The 20,375-nt window shown below is 43.2% G+C and overlaps 1 protein-coding gene across 2 annotated transcripts in view; it reads right to left on the reverse strand.

The window, feature by feature from the left end:
• ITGA10 (integrin subunit alpha 10) overlaps nt 1-15,176 on the reverse strand; it is a 61,650-nt gene extending 46,474 nt beyond the window's left edge. Inside the window, exons 1-3 of one of the 2 annotated variants that reach the window (XM_026721801.2) lie at nt 14,991-15,176; nt 4,075-4,186; nt 592-701 (exon numbers count right to left, since the gene is read on the reverse strand). In XM_026721801.2, the coding sequence (XP_026577586.2) occupies nt 592-701; nt 4,075-4,186; nt 14,991-15,075 (307 nt within the window). In that variant the 5' untranslated portion in view covers nt 15,076-15,176. The remainder of the gene's footprint in view (nt 1-591; nt 702-4,074; nt 4,187-14,990) is intronic. The other variant, XM_087913751.1, reaches the window with a different exon arrangement.
• Between the last annotated feature and the right edge of the window lie 5,199 nt (nt 15,177-20,375).

A 20,375-nucleotide genomic window follows, 5' to 3' on the forward strand; every position in this document is an offset into this window, starting at 1 on the left:
GTAGAAAAATAGGGACCCCTTTGGTGGGAAGGGAACAGCGTTCCATGCGCCTTCGGAGTTTAGTCCTGCCAGCTACATGACCACGGAGACGTCTTCGGACAGCGCTGGCTCTTCGGCTTTGTCACGGAGACGAGCACCGCCACCTAGAGCCGGAAAACGACTAGCACACATGTGCGAGGGGAACCTTTACCTTTAATTTGGCTCTTTGATGCCATTTGGGCAAATATGAGTGAAGACACAAATATTTTGCTTCCCAGAAGGGGCTCGCATTCCTGCCCTAAAGGTGGGCAGAAAAATAATCACCCAGTGGCTTGTGAGCCGACCCTCCCCAGAAGAAGACCACCTAGCATGGCCTGTTCCCTTTTCAGACCATTAGAGAGCATTCCAAAGGATTGGCCCAGAGTCACTCAGATGCCTTCCATGCTTAAGGTGTCATTAGAGCTCCCCTCTAATTGGCCTAAAACTTTTGTGTCTAAGGTGGAACTAGAACTCACAGTCTTCTAGCCTGGTGTCTTCACCACTAAACCAAACTGGCTCTCAAGAGATTCATATATATTTCTGAATATGGTATGGATACTTCAAAATGTGTACCTATATTGACTTTAGTGCATGTTGAATTTTTCCTCTCTCCCACAATGCACTTGTAAACATCACCTTTCCGGTCATCTTCGGTTCCATCCCAAGGTGCGCCCACCAACATCCTATCGAGAGAAGCATCTGTGTTACAAAGACTTGATAAAAGTAAACCTCATCCGAAACTAGACATAAAATCAATATGAGGCACATTGAGCAAACACGAGAGGGTTAAAAATGAGGAAACTGCCATAAAATTGCAATTGTACCAGGAAAACTATATTGGGGGACAACCAGAAATCCCGCCCAACCACATTTCCCACGGTGGGAAAACAGAAGGGACGGCTCTTAAATGAGCCCTGGTCACTCGTGTAGATGGGTTTTATATTGGGTTTTGGACCAGTGAGAATGAAGCTTTTGAACATCTTGATCTGTTTTTCATGTGTGCACAAGATAATCCAGACAATCTCCCCATTCCTACAATTCACCAAAAACATATTGTCTTTTCATTTGAAATTCTCCTGATTGGTCTTCATTGCTGCCAAAATGTAACCCACATATTCCTCCTGGCTTTGAGTAACATGATGTATTTATCTTAGGGGAGAAAAAGGTATGTCTGGACAAAAACCATGAGATTTTGTTATTGTTCATTTGTGAAGGATTCTTTTTGGTTATATTTGCAACTTTTCTTTGCTTGTTAGGGTGGGAAAAAGGGCAGAAAACCCTTTAATAACGCCCCCACTCCAATAAGTTCTAACAAAGGAGGACTCAGAGATGAATTCTGAGCAGCTGGATCCATTTTTTTACCAGTGTAGCTGTGAAGTAATTTAATTTTGGTTCCTACAGATAAATATTGGAAATTCACCAACTGAAACCATCCTATTGTCCTGAGAGCCTCAATTTTCAACTGATTTTTCCTTGTTTATTTTGAGAGTGACAACCAAACTTTGAAAGTCAAAAAGGCACTGGCTTTTACAAACATTTCTTTCAGGGTTGCAATCATGAATATACAGAGAGGCATTTCAATCAATCAGCCAATTAGAATAGAGCTGGAAGGGACCTTGGAGGTGTTCTAGTCCAACCCCCTGCTGAAACAGGAAACCCGTTCAGACAAATGGCTGTCCAATTCTTAAAAACCTCCAGTGATGGAGCACCCATAACTTCAGTGGCAAGCTGTTCCACTGGTTAATTGTTCTCACTATTAGGAAGTTTCTCCTTAGTTCTAAGTTGGATCTCTCCTTGATTGGTTTCCATCCATCGTTTCTCTTCCTGCCTTCTGGTGCTTTGGAAAATAAGTTGACCCCCCCCTCTTCTTTGTGGCAGCCCCTCAAATACTGGAAGGCTGCTATCATGTCCGCCCCGTCCTCCTTTTCTCTAGGTTAGCCACACCCAATTTCTGCAACTGTTCTTCATGTTTTAGTCTCCAGGCCTTCAATCATCTTAGTTGCTCTTCTCTGTACTTTTTCCAAAGTCTCTTTTGTAATGTGGGGATAAAACTGGATGCAGACTTCCACTTACTAAGAATTTATAAAGCGATACTAATACTTCAGGTGATTTTGAAGTCTTGTCCATCTGTTCATCCAAAACTGGGTCTGATTTGAGGACGCCAAACAATTAACTAAACAAAGGAATAAAGAGTTGTGGACCTTTAACTGGAACGGAAGTATACAGGTAGTCCTTGACTTACAATAGTTCTTTTAGAGACCGAAAGCTACGATGACAGTGAAAAAATTGACCTAAAAGTTATGATCATTTTTCTACCTTACAACCCTTGCAGAATCCCCGTGGTCACGTGATCAAAATTCACAACTGACTCATGTTTATGACAGTGGCAGTGTCCCAGGGTCATGTGATTCCCTTCTGAGACCTTCTGACAAGCAAAGTCAATGGGGGAAAGCCAGATTCATTTAACAACCGTGTTCTGTAGTTGATTCACTTTACAACTGTGGCCAGAGAGGTCATAAAATGAGGCAAAATTCACTTAACAAATGTTTCGCTTAGCAGCACAAATGTTGGGCTCAATTGTTGGTCATATGTTGATGAGTAACTGTAATGGAAAATTACAATATGATGGACAACAATTTCCTATTACAAACAATTATCATACTTTGGGGATTTTTTTCTCATCAGCCGGTCACTACATCTCCATTTTCTTCTTCTGCAGGATCCCATCTTCAAGTTGAACACCAGGTTCCCCCTGCCCCCCCAAATTGTTCCTGTGATTTAGCTGTTATGTGACTCACCCCATTTCCTGCCCCATCTGTGGAACCCATTCATCAGCTCCATCTCAGACCTTGCGGTTTTTTGCCATAGTGGGACAGCTGCCCAAATGGCCTCCAAGCATATTTCCTGTTCTGGGTTGATCTTTGGACTCAGATCACAGGTTGGGAGCGGTTGCTGCATTCTCCCACCTGCGTTCATCTCTAAATGATTTCCAGAGGGAAGGCTGCCAGTTGTTCTGTTGTACTTTATTAAATGTTTCTCAAAACAGCTGATGTTGGACTGGGGAAATCCGCAAGGCAACTCAAGAGTGTCCTTAATGATTCAAAAAGCAGCACTGAAGGTTGTTGAATGTCCCAAAAATTGGATGGTAGGAAAATCAAAGTGCATTTTCAAACTGTGATGACCCAGGGTGAGATATACAAAAAAACCCCACAGTCACAGAAAACAGGGGAAGCCCCTTTTATCCCTTCACTTTGCTTCCAAGCTCTGAATATTCTTGACGGAAGACAAAGAACTCCCTCACAAACAGTTACAAGAAGAAGGAAAAAAGCAACACAAACCAGGCAAGATAAGGGCTGGAGGACATCCACAGATAACACACACTAGGAAAGATGCCAAAATCAGAGAGGAACTATAAACTAGAGATATTTACACACTTTGTTTCCAGCACTTGCTCGTATGCAGGTCCGTCCTCTTATTTAGTTGTCACAGCTGCAGCCCATGAAGATGATCTAGGCCCTCTCCTCCTGAGTGGACCATGTCTCTCCCTTATCCTCTCCTCCCTACATGCCCTAGGATGGGAGAGGGGATGGGCCTGGGTCCTTCTCTTACTACTCAGCCCACCCCTGCCCTTCCTCAGCCCCCTCCACAACCTCCGGAGCCACACCTCCACTCCCTGTCTGCTGTTCCTTCTCTCCCTCAGAGTCAGTCTCCACCAGGGGCATGACAGAAACTTTGTGATAAAGGGGCACTCCGATCAATCAGAATAGAGCTGGAAGGGACCTTGGAGGTCTTCTAGTCTAACCCACTGTTCAAGCAGGAGACCCTATAGTATCATTTCAGATAAGTGGCTGTCCGGTCTCTTCTTAAAAACCTCCAGTGATGGAGCACCCACAATTTCTGGAGGCAAGCAGTTCCACTGATTAATTGTTCTCACCATTAGGAAGTTTCTCCTTCGTTCCAGATTGCTTCTCTCCTTGATTAGCTTCCAGATAAATGAGTAACAACAACCATAAGAGTAAAAAAAAAATCAGCCGCAAAGCAGCTGCAGGGACTCACCATTTTTGCCCTTGGGCTGTGAACTGCAGGACTTTGTAGCCAAACTGAGCTTCCTGCGGCCCACGAAAGATTTGAGGTCTTCTCACATCGATGTTAAAGGGGATGATCCAGCCTTGAGGGAGGAAAAATAGACACAGCTGGAGACTTTGCCACTTTCTTTCTCCTTTCACGCCCAAGACGAGGCACCGTTCAGACAATAAGCTTTACTGGGGCATTGGAAGGGAATGCATTTATGCATTGTTTTCAATCTGCAAAGCGAGTGGGTCAAGCTTAGCAGATTCCCCAAAGCTGGGGACTGGGTTAGTTTTTGAATCTGGGCTAGAAAGAGAAGTCAAAGAAAATAATCTGGAAGAAGAAAATGGCAGAGATACGTCCATGAAATAACCAGGATTCAAACTCATTGAAAACATTTTTAGGTGAGCGTCCAAATTGGGGAGGATTGAATCAAAACATCAGCCTGATAATTGATTATCGGATGAGTTTGAATGATTCAGCATGGCTGGGGAAGTCTGGGAGTTCCACATATCTTCAAGCTGCCTCCGTTGAGAAACACTTAAAGAACAAACAGAGCTAGAAGGGACCTTGGAGGATTCACCTAATCCAGCCTTTGCTCATGCAGGAGACCCTGTATCATTCTGGACAAATGGCCGTCCAGTTTCTTTTTACAGAAAGTGTCTCTTGAGCTGACATCAAGGTTAGATAAAGTGTCTAATACAAGATGCTTCGCTAATCAAAACCAGTGCATTGAATTATGTCTTTGCAAAAGAAAAGCAATATAAATGCATTGGCTTGAAACAATTCTCTCTGTCTTTCTGTCTCTGTCTCTCTCTCTCTCCACCATGTTTTATATACAAAGGTATATATGATGCTTTGCTAATCAAAACCAGTACATTGCATTAAAGGTAAAGATAAAGGTTCCCCTCGCACACGTGTGCTAATCGTTTTCCGGCTCTAGGGGGTGGTGCTTATCTCCATGACAAAGCCGAAGAGCCAGCGCTATCCGAAGACGACTCCGCGGTCAGGTGGCCGGCAGGACTAAACACCGAAGGCGCACGGAATGCTGTCACCTTCCCACCAAAGGGGTCCCTGTCTCGTCTCAGGCAATATTTATCTTCTCTAAATTCCTGAGACAAAGAGTTAAACACTACAAAGGCTTCCATACAAAGTTTCTTTATTGGATTATATCAGGCATCCTCAAGGTATAACTCACAGTTATGTTGAGATTCATCTAATGTCCAATCTTTGCACTGTCGTCTCCATAGTGTGAAAAGATAGTGATCTTCATCCCATAACGATACAGCAAAGGGAGACTCCAGCACGATGCTGGGGTCCAAGCAAGAATGAACAAAGCTTCTCCCAACCCACCAGAGGTCAATTCAGTGACCAATCAGGATGTGACCACATGACATGAACTACATCTCCCATGAGGCATTAATTACATTTCCCATGAGGCATTCCCTTAAGGGGACAGCTCATTCCCAAACTAACTATATACTGTTTAACCAGCACAGTCCCTATTTTTCTACTTGCATTTTTTTATGGGCTTTCGAACTGCTAAGTTGGCAGAAGCTGGGACAAGTAACAGGAGCTCACTCCGTTATGTGGTGCTAGGGATTCGAACCACCGAACTGCTGACCTTTCTGACTGACAAGCTCAGCGCCTTAGCCACGGAGCTACCGCGTCCCTACATTGCACTATGTCTTTGCAAAAGAAAGCAATATAAATGCATTGGCTTAAAACAATTCTTTTTCTCTCTGTCTCTGTCTCTGTCTCTCATCTTTTTCATAAAAGCCTTTGAGGCGATCTCCAATTGAGCTCATCCCCAGCTCGCTTCCACAACAACAGCTCAGTGTCTGGAAAAGAGCACACCGTTTAAGTCTCCTGCAAAAGGATCTGTAAGGAAAGGGTGTAGTCCTCCCCTCCACACAATGCCACCTCTGTCTGCAGCTCCACAGTCTCCAAACTCCAGAGAAAAACAAGGGAAGTGAGCTAGAAGAGAGGGTTGTGTCTTGAAAATAAAATTTTTACATATAAATAGTTGGTGATTCTTGTATATACCCAGGACAGGCCCACTTTCATTCCACCACAAGCTTGACCACTGAGCTTTGTAAGGAATGTGTCTCATTGAATGTATTTTCGCTGTTGGGAAGAAATCTTTGGCTGCCTTAAACACACAGTCTCAAAGCATTTTCCTGAGCCACGAAGTTGAATGAAACCCAAAAAATCTTGCATGTCTGTTTCAGAGGATTCTGGAAAACCGGTAGCAGAAATTTTGAGTAGTTCGGAGAACCGGCAAATACCACCTCCAACTAGCCCCGCCCCCATCTATTCTCCACTTCCCAAGTCCCAGCAGATTGGCTGGGTCTTCTTTGGTTGTCCTGTATAGGAGAACGGAGCTGGAAAGCAGGCTAGTGGTGTGGGGAGGGAATGGGATTTTTACAGTAACCTTCCCCTGCCACGCCCACGAAGCCACGCCACGCCTACCGAACTGGTAGTAAATTTTTTGAATCCCACCACTGGTCTGTTTGTCTCGCTCAAACACAGGTAGTCCTCAACTTACAACAGTTCACTTAGTGACTGTTTGAAGTTACTGTGGCACTGAAAAAAGTGGCGTAGGGCCGTTTTCCCCACTTATGACCATTGCTGCATCCCTATGGGCACACATGATTTATATTCGGATGCTTGACAACTGATTCACATTTATGAGGGTTGCAGCCTCCCCGGGGGTCACGTGATCCCCTTTTGCGACCTTCTGACCAGCAAAATCAATGGGGGAAGTCAGGTTCACTTAACAATCTGTGTTACTAATTTAATAACTATAGTGATTCACACTTAACAACTGTGGCCACTCTTCATGTAACCAGCTCTGAAAGAGCAACACCCAAACTTTTCCTATTTCTTTAAATTTTTATTTATTGATTTATTTTAATGATTGTTTGTTAATTTACCACAGTTTTGAACCACCCATATCCCTCAGAGAGAACCTAATACTCAAGCGGCCAGTTCTGAAAGAGCAACACCTAAACTTTCCCTATTTATTAAAAAATATATATTATTGATTTGTTTGTTCATTTACCCCAGTTTTGAACTGCCCATCTCCCTCAGAAAGAGTCCGATCCTCAAGTGGCCAGTTCTAAAAGAGCAATACCTAAAATTTTGTCATTTTTTAATTTTATGGATTTGTTTATTTACCAGTTTCTGAACCACCCATCTCCCTCAGAGAGAACCTGATCCACAAGTGGCTAGCTCTAAAAGAGCAACACCTAAACTTTTGCTATTTGCTTGATTTATTTTTAAAATTTCATTTATTTTTTAATTTAATTCATTCATTTATTTGTTTTGTTTGCCAGTTTTGAACCACCCATCTCCCTGAGAGAGAACCTAATACTCAAGTGGCCAGTTCTGAAAGAACAACACCTAAACTTTTGCTATTTAACTAATTTATTTTTTTTAGTTTAATTTTATTTATTTATTTACCAGAGTTTTGAACCACCCATCTCCCTCAGAAAAAAACTGTTTCTCAAGTGGCTAGCTCTGAAAGGGCAACACCTAAACTTTTGCTATTTAATTAATTAATTTTTTAAATTGTATTTTGTTTTGTTTGTTTACCACAGTTTTGGACTGCCCATCTCCACCAGAGAAAACCTGTTTCTCCGGTGCCTAGCTCTGAAAGGGCAACACCTAAACTTTTGCTATTTATTTTATGTTTTAATTTTAATTAATTTTAATCTTATTTATTTTTAATTTTATTTATTTGTTTGTTTGTTTATTTGTCACGGTTTTGAGGTGTCGGGTCTCCCTCAGAGAGGGAGTTGCTCTACGACAAAGTGTTAAAATATCAAACCAGTATAGAAAAAGTTAAAGAATGCGGCAAGGATGAGCAAACACTCTTTAAACTTAGTTAAAAGGTGAAGCTCCAACCATCCCCACAGCTGCCGTGCTCTGGGGAGGCCTTAGAGTCCTACTTTGGCTCCTTTTCGGATGGCGGGGTATTTTGGAGGGGGGCTGCCCCACTTCCAGGGAGAAGAATATTGCCACAGGAAAGGGCAGAGAAGCAGCCCCCTCCCCAAACTCCAGTAGTTGAAGTGGGGCCTGCAACAGGCCTCCCCTCCCTGGGGGGGGGGGAGGGCTGATGTAACCTCTGATTGACAGGAAAACATTCTGCTATATGAACTGCTTAAGTTTTTCCACTTCTTGGTGTGAAAAGTTTTCTATCTATCTATCTATCTATCTATCTATCTATCTATCTATCTATCTATCTATCTATCTACCTACCTACCTACCTACCTATCAGCTTGGTACCCGTGCTTCACTATGAAACTGTGTGGTTGGGCTTAGTTTTTGGAGAAGAAAATAAGGGAGGGAAATTCTGCCACTGCCTACCAGCATCCAGCGGTATTCATCTGGCTAGCGTACTGTCAGTGTGTGAGACAGTTGAGGGCTGTTTGGAAACTGAAACAGAGCCTGGGCGTGGCTTAGCTCAACTGTTCTGTACTAAAGCTGCTTGGTGTTGTGAAACTGAAAGTGAAACTATTCTGCTTGTGTTTTGCATTTGGAAGAGATTTCTTTTCAGGTGGGGAGGGGAAGTAGGACTCCTTAGCATCAGAGCATGTTAATAATAATAATATTAATAGTAATAATAATAATAATAATAAAATAATAATAATATAGGAAATGCTAATGCTCTGATGGTCATTTGGAAAAATCCTTTCTTAGTGAGCACCTAGAAGCCAAGAGGAACATACGTGCCAAATTTCAAATTTATAGGCTTTATGGTTCTGGAGATTTTGTGATGATGCGTGAGTGGTTTTTTGCTTTTCTCTCTCTCTCCCTCTCTCCCTTCCTCCCCCCCTCCCTCCTCCCTCTCTCTTTCCTTCTGTTTCCATCTTCCCTTAAAACATTAACAGAATCCACAGTGGTCTGAGAATCAGTGTCTGCACTACTAGATAATTGACGGTCAAGCTGAAACTAAGCGAATCAACTAAAATGAGCAAACTTCCTCCAATAAGTTACCCAGACCTAATCCACATATCAAAGGATATGGTCTGCACACACAAACAGATCTAATTAAATTAGGTCTCCCAGAGGAACTGTACGTTCCGAAGAATAAACATACACACACACACACAAACATACACACACACACACACACACACACACACACAGAGAGTCCTGAAGTGTCACCCCAGAATCAGCACAAAAACACTTTTCACATCCCGGTCAAACTCCCCCTATAAAAATCTGCTGCCATATTCCCATTTCTCCGAAGCCACACTCCACACATCGAACTGAAAACCCCCAACACCACACCAACATTGCACTATACAGTGGAATTCAACAGAATTCAACCCTGGGATAGAAGCTGTTTTCCAATTTGTCCTTGTTTTTATTATCCTGTACCGTCTGTCAGATGGTAATAGTTCAAAAAAAGGGTGCCCAGGATGAGATGGATCTTTGAGAATTTGTAACTGAAAAATGGTCATAAGCCACATTTTTCAGTGCCGTGGTAACTTTGAACCGTCACTAAACAAAACTGTTATAAGTCGAGGACTACATGTATTGTGCAAAGAGATGCCTATGGGTCTATGCACACATTTTATATCAGACCTGGACGTTTTACAGTCCCCAGGCCACATCTCCCTCTATGCGGCCCATTTGAGGTCATTTAGAAATCAAAAATAAATAAGTGTACATTCTCCATGCAGCACAACTGCATTGATTTTATTTTGAAGACAGAATTATTTTGCTATTACCCCCCAATTTACTTCTCTGTGTGTGTGTGCCTATGCACCTTCACGGTAATCAAAACCACATAATTTAATGCTTTTTAAAAAATAATAAAGCAAGAAAATTAATGTTGAGCAGAATTAAGTTCAGCCCTCCGCAACTGTTCTAGTTTCTCATGTGGCCTCTTGGGGGAAATTAACTGCCTTCTCCCTGCTTTATACAATAATGCTTTCAGAAGCACTCCATGGAATTAAGGATTCTTGTGTTGTGTTGCTTTCCCCAGAAAGAAAGAAAAAAAAATAAAGATTCCTTCCAAGGCTAACCGCAGAGAGCTATTAAGTATACAGCCACTGCTGTTCGCTTTGCATTTCCCGTGATGGTTTTTCCCACAAACTGCCCAAAGTGCTGATTTTCTCTGCAGTGGATGCTGCAGAGGGACTGAAATGTTGGCCCCAGTTGAATTTAGGAAACCCATTTCAAAGGGGGCAGCCCACTGACCATTTGTGTCCATGTTCAGCTGCAGAGAGCCCAGGAGGAATAATCATCCACCCAGTGCACTAAGCCTCAGTAACTCGGCAACTTCACTTTTACTGACTTGGTTAAGAGTTTACCTGCTGCCTGAATACGAGCCAGCAGTGTGCAGCAGCCACCAAAAAAGCTAATACAATCCTGGATTGTTATAAACAGAGGCATAGAATCAAGATCAAGATTACTATACCGCGTTGTAAAACCCTAGTCAGACCACCACACCTGGAATACTCCAACCAATGTTGGTCATCATCCTACCCCCAAAAAAGAAAGGTCACAATGGGTAAACAGAATTGAGTAAATATCAGCTACGAACTCTGCACTGGCGACAGGAAGGGTATCCGGCCAGTAAACACTCAGCTCCATTCAGTTGCCCTGACTCCACCCCGATGCAAGGGATATTACAGGGTCATTAAAAGACAAAATGCTACAAAAAAAGATGTTGAGACTTTGGAAAAAGTGCAGAGAAGAGCAACTAAGATGATTAAAGGCCTGGAGACAAAAATTTAGGAAGAACGGTTGCAGGATTTGGGTATGGCCAGTCTAGAGAAGAGAAGGATTAGGAGATGACACGATAGCAGTCATTCGGCATTTGAGGGGCTGCCACAAAGAAGAGGGGGTCAAATTATTCTCCAAAGCACCAGAGGGGCTGGACTAGAAGACCTCCAAGGTCCCTTCCAGCTCATTCATTCTATTCTATTCTGATTCCAGGTATGCATAATTAAAATCACCTCTCTGCCCCTGGGCACTCTCTAAATTTCAGATGACACCTCCCCAGTTTCTATGGTGCAGGAAAATATTCGTGATGAAGATCCTTTATTAAATGGCTGTGTACAAATATTACATAGGTGGTTCTCGGCTTACAAGCAGTTCATTTAGTGACCATTCAACGTTGCAACAGCCCTGGAAAAAGCGACTTTTCACACCTACGACCTTTGTAGCATCCCCATGATCAAAATTCAGATGCTTGGCAACTGATTCATACTTATGACCGTTGCTGCGTCCCAAGGTCACGTGATCCCCTTTTGCCGCCTTCTGACAAGCAACGTCGACGGAGGAAGCCTGAATTCGTTTTATTAAGGGAGTTTTAGCCCCATTTTATGACCTTCCTTGCCACAGTTGTTAAGTGAATCCCTACTGTCGATAAGCTAGCAACCCAGGTTGTTAAGTGAATCGGGCTTCCCCTGTTGACTTTGCTCGTCAGGAGGTCGCAAAAGGAGATCACGGCACGACCCCAGCACACGGCGACCATCGTACGTATGAACCAGTTGCCAGGCCTCTGAATTTTCGATTGTGTGATCGTGGAAATGCTACAAAGGTTGTCACTGTGAAAAAATGTACGTTCCTTTTTTCCCACTGCTGTTGTAAATGTCAACAACTCATAAAATATTTCTCTGGTCTTTTTAGAGCTGCTAACCGAAAGGGAGGGGGGAAAGGGGTTTTGAAAGAGCAGTGTGGCAGCTTGGAAATCGAAAGTGCATTCCATAAATGTTTTCAAAGAGGGTAACTAGGTGACCGAAGTTTCTGCCATGCAAAATTCTAACTGGAGAGCATGATTGATGACCCTGGGCTAGGGAGGTGTCCCATTGGAGAATATGAATCATGATACACCCGGGGGATCGGGGGGGAAACCAGGGTCAAGGGTGACAACAAATGATGTGTCTCAGAGTCGGCTACACCCAGGTAGCACCACCATGTTTACTCCCAATAAATCTTCTTTAAGCTTTGAAAATCCGGCTAGAGACTCACGATTTAAATGGGGGCAACTACCGGAACCCTGACAGTAACTTTGTATGGTTACTCCATGTATGTTGTTAAGTCAAACATGACGCACCCCAGAGGAAAAGATCCTGCTCCTCCCTATTCTCCTCCTCCTCCTCCTCCTCTCCACCACACCTTCCTATTTTTCTCTTCCTCCTCTCCTCCTCCTCCAAATCTTATCCTCTTCTTTCTCCTCCTTTTCTCCTCCACTCCTCCTCTTCCTCTTATGTTTCTTATCCTTATTGTCCTTCTCTTCTTCCTCCCACTCCTCCCCCCCACCTCCTACCTCCTACCCACTCTTGGCTAGTTTATAGATCAGCCATTATCTGAGTCCCAGTTTTGATTTCAAGAAACCTCCCTCCTATTTCAATCAATCAATCAATCAATCAGAATAGAGTTGGAAGGGACCTTGGAGGTCTTCTAGTCTAACCCCCTGCTCAAGCAGGAGACCCTATATAATTTCAGACTGCTTTCCTTTGGCTGAGCATTATATTTGGGGGGAAATAGTCACTGTGTAGTTGCTGTTTCTATAAAATAAGCAATTATTTTAACTATCCATAGCTAATCTTGCTCCACTTCTCTTGAAATCAAAAGAGAAATTTTTATTTCTAGATGAGTAAACTCTGGATTGAATTGGTGACTTTTTACTGTGGACTTTGGGATATTAAACCCATGAACCGGGCCCTATCCAGATGCGTACAGGTCGTCCTCGATTTATGACCACAATGGAGCCCAAAATTTATGCTGCTAAATGAGATATTTGTTAAGTGAGTTTTGCCCCATTTTATGACTTTTCCTGCCACAGCTGTAAAGTGAATCCCTGCAATTGTTAAGTGAGTAACCCGGTTGCTAAGTGAATCCGGCTTCCTCCATGGACTTTGCTCGTCAGAAGGTCGCAAAAGGGGATCACGTGGTCCCCCAGGACACTGCAACCGTCATAAGTCCATGCCAGTTTCCAAGTATCAGAATTTTGACCGTGTGACCATTGGGGATGCTGCAATGGTCATAAGTGTGAAAAATGGTCCTAACTTAAGTCATTTTTTTTCAGTGCCATTGAAACTTTGAACGGTCCCTATGTCAACTCAGAAATATTTCTTTGGTCTTTTCTTTTAGAGTTGTCAGCAGAAAAGGAATGGGAGAAGTAGGGCATTCCTTAGATGTTTCAGATAATTGCTGGGTAGCCGAAGCTGTTGGTGCACAAGATTATTACTGGAGAGCATGACTGATGGCTCTTGGCTATGGATGTGTCCCATTGGAGAATATACATCGAGGGGGTGGGGGAAGACCAGGGTCAAGGGGGAAATGAACGGTGTGTCTCAGAGTTGGCTGCACCCGGGTAGCACCGGCATAGTCACTCCTAATAAATCATTTGTTTAAACTCTGAGAGAGTCTGTAGCTCAAGACAGCAAGCCTGACCTAACCCTATTTGCCTCCAGCTATGTGCCTTCTTTGTATAATTTTAAGGACCCTACATTTCATTTAAATTAAATAAAACATTCTGTGATTCTTTTTTTTTTAATTCTCAGATTAGGTTACTCTCTGAGAATTCTCAGCCCCAGGATCTCCTTGTGGTGTCCCATCCAATTCTTACTAAGACCCAGCTTTGTTTAGCTTCTGAGCACAAGAAAAAAAACACACATTGTGTGTGTGTTTTTTAATTAACGCTACTAGGCTATATATTTAAAATCAACACTGGGCTGCATATTCAAAATTTAAAAATAAAAGAATGAACTTGTATTGCTGGAAGAAACACATACGTTCGGCGATGTTTTTAACCACATTCCTTACACACATAAAAATGCATGAACGGCTAACAAAAACAAGCAGGCAGGGCAGCAATAAACCCTAAAGGCTGAAGAATCATCAAGGGTTTCCAAAACCTTGAACAATAAAAGCATTTCCCTGACATTGTGTTGTAATCCTTAGATTAACTCAGTCTAATACTCTGTTCATCCTAACCAAATTTGTTCAAGTGCAGAAAAGGAGCAGCTGGATTTCCACTCCAGGTAGTCCTTGACCACAATGGAGCCCCAAATTTCTGTTGTTAAAGTGAGACCTTTGCTAACTGAGTTTTTTTGCCCCATTTGTATTATTTATTTATTTTGGAATATGAATACGTACATACATACATACATACATACATACATACATACTTACACACACATAGCAGCCTATTACTTGCTCATGGCGACTAGGCGGGTTGCAGAAAATAAAAAACAATGTAGAAAAAAACCAAAGTAAATAAATCATAATAATAAAATAATAACTCCCCCTCATCCATTTTATCACCTTTCTTGCCACCGTTGTAAAGTGAATCACTGCAGTCGATAAGTTAAGTCACCTGGTTGTTAAGTGAATCCTGTTTTCCCCATGGATTTTGCTTTGTCAGAAGGGGATCGTGTGATTTCACACACCGTCATAAATATGAAGCATCTGACTTTTGATCATGTCATCCTAGGGATGCTGTGCCGGTCGCAAAGTGCAAAAAACAGCCCCGAGTTCTTTTTTTCAGTGCTGTCGTAACTTTGAAGCAAACCGTTGTAAGGGGAGGGCTCCTGTACTAGATTGAGGGAAATCGTTTTCCCGGCGCTACACACTCTAAGCAAAATAACAAACAAGAAAGACACACAACTTTACCGTGGTTGCAAGGTTGCAAGAAAATACAGTCTCTGGCTTGAATTTTGATTCATTTGCAAAAAAAATAGATTTTTTTTTAATGTAAAACCCCCTTCCCAATGAGAAATGAAGAGACCCTGAAGCTGGCAGACCTTCTCCACTTTGAGTGGCATGCACAAACACACACAGACACACACACTGAGCCTCCTCCAAGTGGGGGACTCCACTTTCGAGAATGGCACCCTCCTTCCCCCAACTTTTGGGAGGTGCCCCAGGCAACCTACCTGGGAATAGCAGGAGGAGGAAGAGGAGGCTGGCTGAGGGTCCCATCATACAGCAAGGGGTCGCCCAAGAGGTCCAGTCGGGCATGGCTATCTGGGCATGGCCAAGCCTGGACGGCCGTCCGTTGCTTCCAGCCGAGGCATCTCAAAGGTTGCACTGTCTTCGGCTGGTTTTTCTGACACGCCACCAAAAGTCTCTGTGTGTTTCTCCCTCCTTCATCTTGGAAAATATTTTGATTGGCCACTAAAAATAAGCCTCCCTTTCCCACCCCACCCTCAGTGGGATGCAACGTGGTTTTTTTAAAAAGAGAGAGAGAGAGAGAGAGAGAGAAGGAAAAACCCTGTATTTTGCAGATGCCGAAATAACAAAGGTGGACAATACCAAATTGCAAAGCTGGCAAGGGATGAAGAAGTCGCTTTGAATTGTGGAGATGAAAAATTAAAAAAGAAAAAAAAAGCCTCTGCATTTCTTTTTGTTTATGTACACTGAGAGCATTTGCACCAAGACAAATTCCTTGTGTGTCCAATCACACTCGGCCAATAAAGAATTCTATTCTGTTTTAAAAACTTCTTAACTCAAGCAAAACTTTTAGTTCTGATCGTAGAGCAAGCAACACATCCAATGAATTATCTCTATTTAGAAACAGCCAGGCAGAAGATGCAACTCACTGTCTCAAATTTCACACTTCACCACACAAATGCACAATTGGTGGGAACGTTAACCATCAACAAGGAGCTAATTGTTCATAACAAACTTATTTTCCAAAGGACGAGAAGGCAGGACGAGAAGTAGTGGATGAAAATTCATCAAGGAAAGAAGCAATCTAGAACTCAGGAGAAATGTCCTGACAGTGAGAACAATTAACCAGTGGAACTGTTTGCCACCAGAAGTTGTGAATCAAATCAAACGTTTATTGTTCAATGCATAACATGTGTGCAATGAAATTGAAAGGCTCCAACACTGAAAGTTTTTAAGAAGAGATTGGATAAACAATTGGTTTGAAGTGGTGTAGAGTTTCCTGCTTAAGCAGGGGGTTAGACTAGAAGACCTCCAAGGTCCCTTCCAATTCTGTTACTCATAACTAGAAAGCAAATTATTAGTTGTAGCACTAATATCGTTAATAATACTGCATATATTGATTGAAATAGTTACTTGATACCTTTTGGATCTAACTGGTATGTAAAATGCAGTGTTTGTTATGTTTCTCTCCCCAATTCTTAAGCTTCTTTAGTATTTTTAGTATTTATTTGATTTGTCAATCACTTACAAGATACAGGTATAAGAATAAATATAGTTTTGAATACATGAGATAGATACTTATAAGAAAAATAAAAAAACAATAGAACAGGGACGGTAGCCACAATTGGTGCGCTTATGCACGCCCCCTACAGACCTCTTAGGAAGCGGGTGAGGTCAATAGCAGACAGTCTAAGGTTAAAGTTTTTGGGGTTTGGGGAAGAAACCACAGAGTCAGGTAGAGGATTCCAGACATTGACCATTCTGTGGCTGAAGTCGTATTTCCTGCAACCAAGTTTGGTGCGGTTAACCTTGAGTTTGTATCTATTGTTTGCTCTTGTATTGTTATGATTAAAGCTGAACTATTCATTTGCAGGTAGGACATTGCAATGTATGATTTTATATACTATACTTAGATCGGACCGGAGGCAGAGTAGTTCTAGGTTTTCTAGGTCTAGAGTTTCAAGTCTGGTGGCATAAGGTCTTCTGCAATGAGTAGAGGAGCGGAGAACTCTTCTTGCGAAATATTTCTGGACTTTCTCAACTGTGTTAATATCAGATACATAATGTGGGTTCCAGACTGATGAGCTGTATTCAAGTATAGGTCTAGCAAATGTTTTGTATGCTCGAGTTAGTAGTGTGATATCACCAGAGAAGAAGCTACGTAGGATTAGACTAACAACTCTTAATGCCTTTTTGGCTATGTAGTTACAGTGGGCTCTAGCACTTAGATCATTTGAGATGAGTACTCCAAGATCCTTGACAGAGTTTGGATCCTCAACAAGGTCTTGACTATTTAGCTTGTATTTTATTTTCTGATTGTTTTGCCAATATGCAAGACAGAGCATTTATTTGTTGAAATTTGAAGTTGCCATTTGATTGACCATTCTGATACATAGTCGAGGTCTTTTTGGAGGGTAGCAGTATTGTCTGTGGTGTTGAATAGCTTTAAATCATCATGCATAGATATTCTCTGCTGTATCCCAAAATGATTGATTTCCCCATTCTGAACAATTGTGAATTGGGATTAAAGTGAAGGAGTGTGCTCCAGCATCCAGAAAAATTTTGGGGTGGTGGTGTGGGAGGATGGGATGTTTGCCTACCAGGAGCCCCCAAACCCTCAAACAGGGCTTCCAAAGGTTTGGGCTTCACTATAACTAGCTCGGGGCATTTTAAGTTATAGAATTACCTAATTGGTTGAGCCTTCCTTCCAGTTCCCAGCCAAAATCAACTAATAAGGTAGGTTAAGTTGAAAGATCTCACAAAATCCCCACTTAATGAGGGGCTGGGCTGGGCGTTGGGAGTGCCCGTTTTCTGCATTACCGGTGGCGTTGCCAAGGACAAGGGTGGCAGCATGGCGCAGAATGTTGCCAGGCACTGGGTGCCCACCAAGTCTCCACCCAAGCAGGCAGCCCAGGGTAATGGATGGGGGTCAAGAGAATTTAGGGATACTAAGGGTGCCTTTAGCACTGGGGGACTTGAAGCAAGCATCCCTTAAACCTCCTCCTGAATTACAAAATGCAAAATTCTGGTTTGGTCCCCACAAGACACAGGCTTTGGACCAGAGCATGGCATGGCATGGCATGGCATGGCATGGCATGGCATGGCATGGCACGGCACGGCACGGCACGGCACGGCACAGCACAGCACAGCACAGCACAGCATTAGCATAGCATAGCATAGCATAGCCTGGATTAATTGCTTTGGGGGTGACATTTCTCTGCGAACCACCAAAATTTTCTTGCAGCCCACCAGTAGTCCCTGGACCACTGCATTAAAGAGCTGATTTTTTTAAAAAAAGACCCCAACACCTTCCAATGAGTTTTACCTGCATGCTGAACTGAATTTGAAGCCCGCAAGCTTTTAAGTAACACAGGTCTCTTCACCACACTGTGCCGCTCTCAGGTTTGCAGAAAGCCTCTTGGGGGGGCGGGGGGATAACGTTTGCTTACCAAAAGAAAGCAAAGCTTCTCTTTAAAAGATAAAATCACTTGTGCTTCTCATTTTTTGTATCTTGTGTTTTTGCTGACAAGCTTTGGTATTCATCCTCAGATTGCAAGTTCCTGTGCAGGAGGGGAAAAAAATGTTTTGAAGATTTTTGTGGAATACGAGTAGATGCTTTGTGCAACTGGAATTAGGGATTTGCCCACAAAGCTCAGATCTGAGCAGCAGATTTGGTCTGGAACCAATGTATTTTTCTTCCAAATTCAAGTCCACCCCAATCCAATCGGCAGCTGACTCACATTTATGACAGCTGCAGCATCCCTGGGAGTCACGCGATCCCCTCTTGACACCTTCTGATGAGCAAAATCGATGGGGGAAGCCGGATTCACTTAACAACCGGGTTACTAAGAACAACTGCAGTGATTCACTGGACAGCTATGACAAGAAAGGTGGTAAAAAGCTCACTTAACAAATGCCTCACTTAGCAACAGAAATTTTGGCTCAATTGTGGTCATAAAACGAGGACGAACTTTAGTTGGGATTATTCCTAGAATCCTCAATCAATCCCAAAATTTTATCCACTGCTGCCATCTGCTGGACATTTAGCAGCATTGCGTGCTGATATTTTATTCCCTTTTTAGAAAGAGATAAGGAGCTGGACTCAGGGCCATCTCTGCTCAGGGGCACATCCTGTCTGTTCATTGGTCAGCGAGACAGCAAGGTCTCCGTCTTCTTTGAGGATTTTTCCCCACTTCCTGGCCAGCAGCCCTGAGATTTCCCATCCAGAACATAGGCAGCTTTTTACCCACTTCAATTGTTTCATTGCTGCCAAGGTCAATGAGATACAGGCACTGGCATGTCATAGTAATTAGCAATTGCACTTAGATTCATATCCACAGGACTTTTCAGCCCTCTCTAAGCGGTTTATAAACTCACAACCTGGGTCCTCATTTTACGGACCTCAGAAGGTTGGAAGGCTGAATCAATCTTGAGCCGGTCAGGATCGAACTTCTGGCAGTTGGCAGAATTAGCCTGCAGTACTGCATTCTAATCACTGGGGAGGGAAGGAGGAAAATAGCACTTAGACTTATATACCGCTTCACCGTGCTTTATAGCCCTCTCTAAGCAGTTGAGAGTCAGCCTATTTGTCCCCAATGATCTGGGTCCTCATTTTACCAACCTTGGAAGGACGGAAGGCTGAGTCAACCTTGAGCCGGTCATGACTGAACTCCCGGCAGTTGGCAGAATTAGCCTGCCATACTGCATTCTAATCACTGGGGAGGGAAGAAAGGAAGGAAGGAAGGAAGGAAACCTAGGAAGGAAGGAAAATAGCAATAGCACTTCGTCTTATATACCGCTTCATGGTGTTTTACATCCCTTTCTAAGCAGTTTACAGAGCCAGCCTCTGGCCCCCAACAATCAGGGTCCTCATTTTACCGACCTCAGAAAGATGGAAGGCTGAGTCAATCTTTAGCTGGTCAGGATCGAATTCCTGGCAGTTGGCAGGATTAGCCTGCAATACTGCATTCTAATCACTAGGGAGGGAGGGAGGGAGGGAGGGAGGGAGGAGATGGGAAGGAAGGAAGGAAGGAAGGAAGGAAGGAAGGAAGGAAGGAAGGAAGGAAGGAAGGAAGGAAGGAAGGAAATGGGAAGGAAGGACGGAAGGAAGGAAGGAGATGGGAAGAAAGGAAACCTAGGAAGGAAGGAAGGAAGGAAGGAAGGAAGGAAGGAAGGAAGGAAGGAAGGAAGGAAGGAAATGGGAAGGAAGGACGGAAGGAAGGAAGGAGATGGGAAGAAAGGAAACCTAGGAAGGAAGGAAGGAAGGAAGGAAGGAAGGAAGGAAGGAAGGAAGGAAAAAGAAGGAAGGAGATAGGAAGGAAACCCAGGAAGGAAGGAAGGAAGGAAGGAAGGAAGGAAGGAAGGAAGGAAGGAAGGAAGGAAGGAAGGAAGGAAGGAAAAAAGAAGGAAGGAGATAGGAAGGAAACCCAGGAAGGAAGGAAGGAAGGAAGGAAGGAAGGAAGATAGCAATTACTCTTAGACTGATATACCGCTTCGCAGTGCTTTCCAGCCCTCTCTAAGCAGTTTACAGAGTCAGCCTCTTGGCCCCCAACAATTCTGGGTCCTCCTTTTACCAACCTTGGAAGGATGGAAGGCAACCTTGAGCCAGTCAGGATTGAACTGCTGGCAGTCGGCAGAATTAGCGTGCA

This window comes from Pseudonaja textilis, chromosome 16 (assembly GCF_049901715.1).
Source record: "Pseudonaja textilis isolate UNSWEBS1 chromosome 16, rPseTex1.2, whole genome shotgun sequence".
Classification (NCBI taxonomy): Eukaryota; Metazoa; Chordata; class Lepidosauria; order Squamata; family Elapidae; genus Pseudonaja; species Pseudonaja textilis.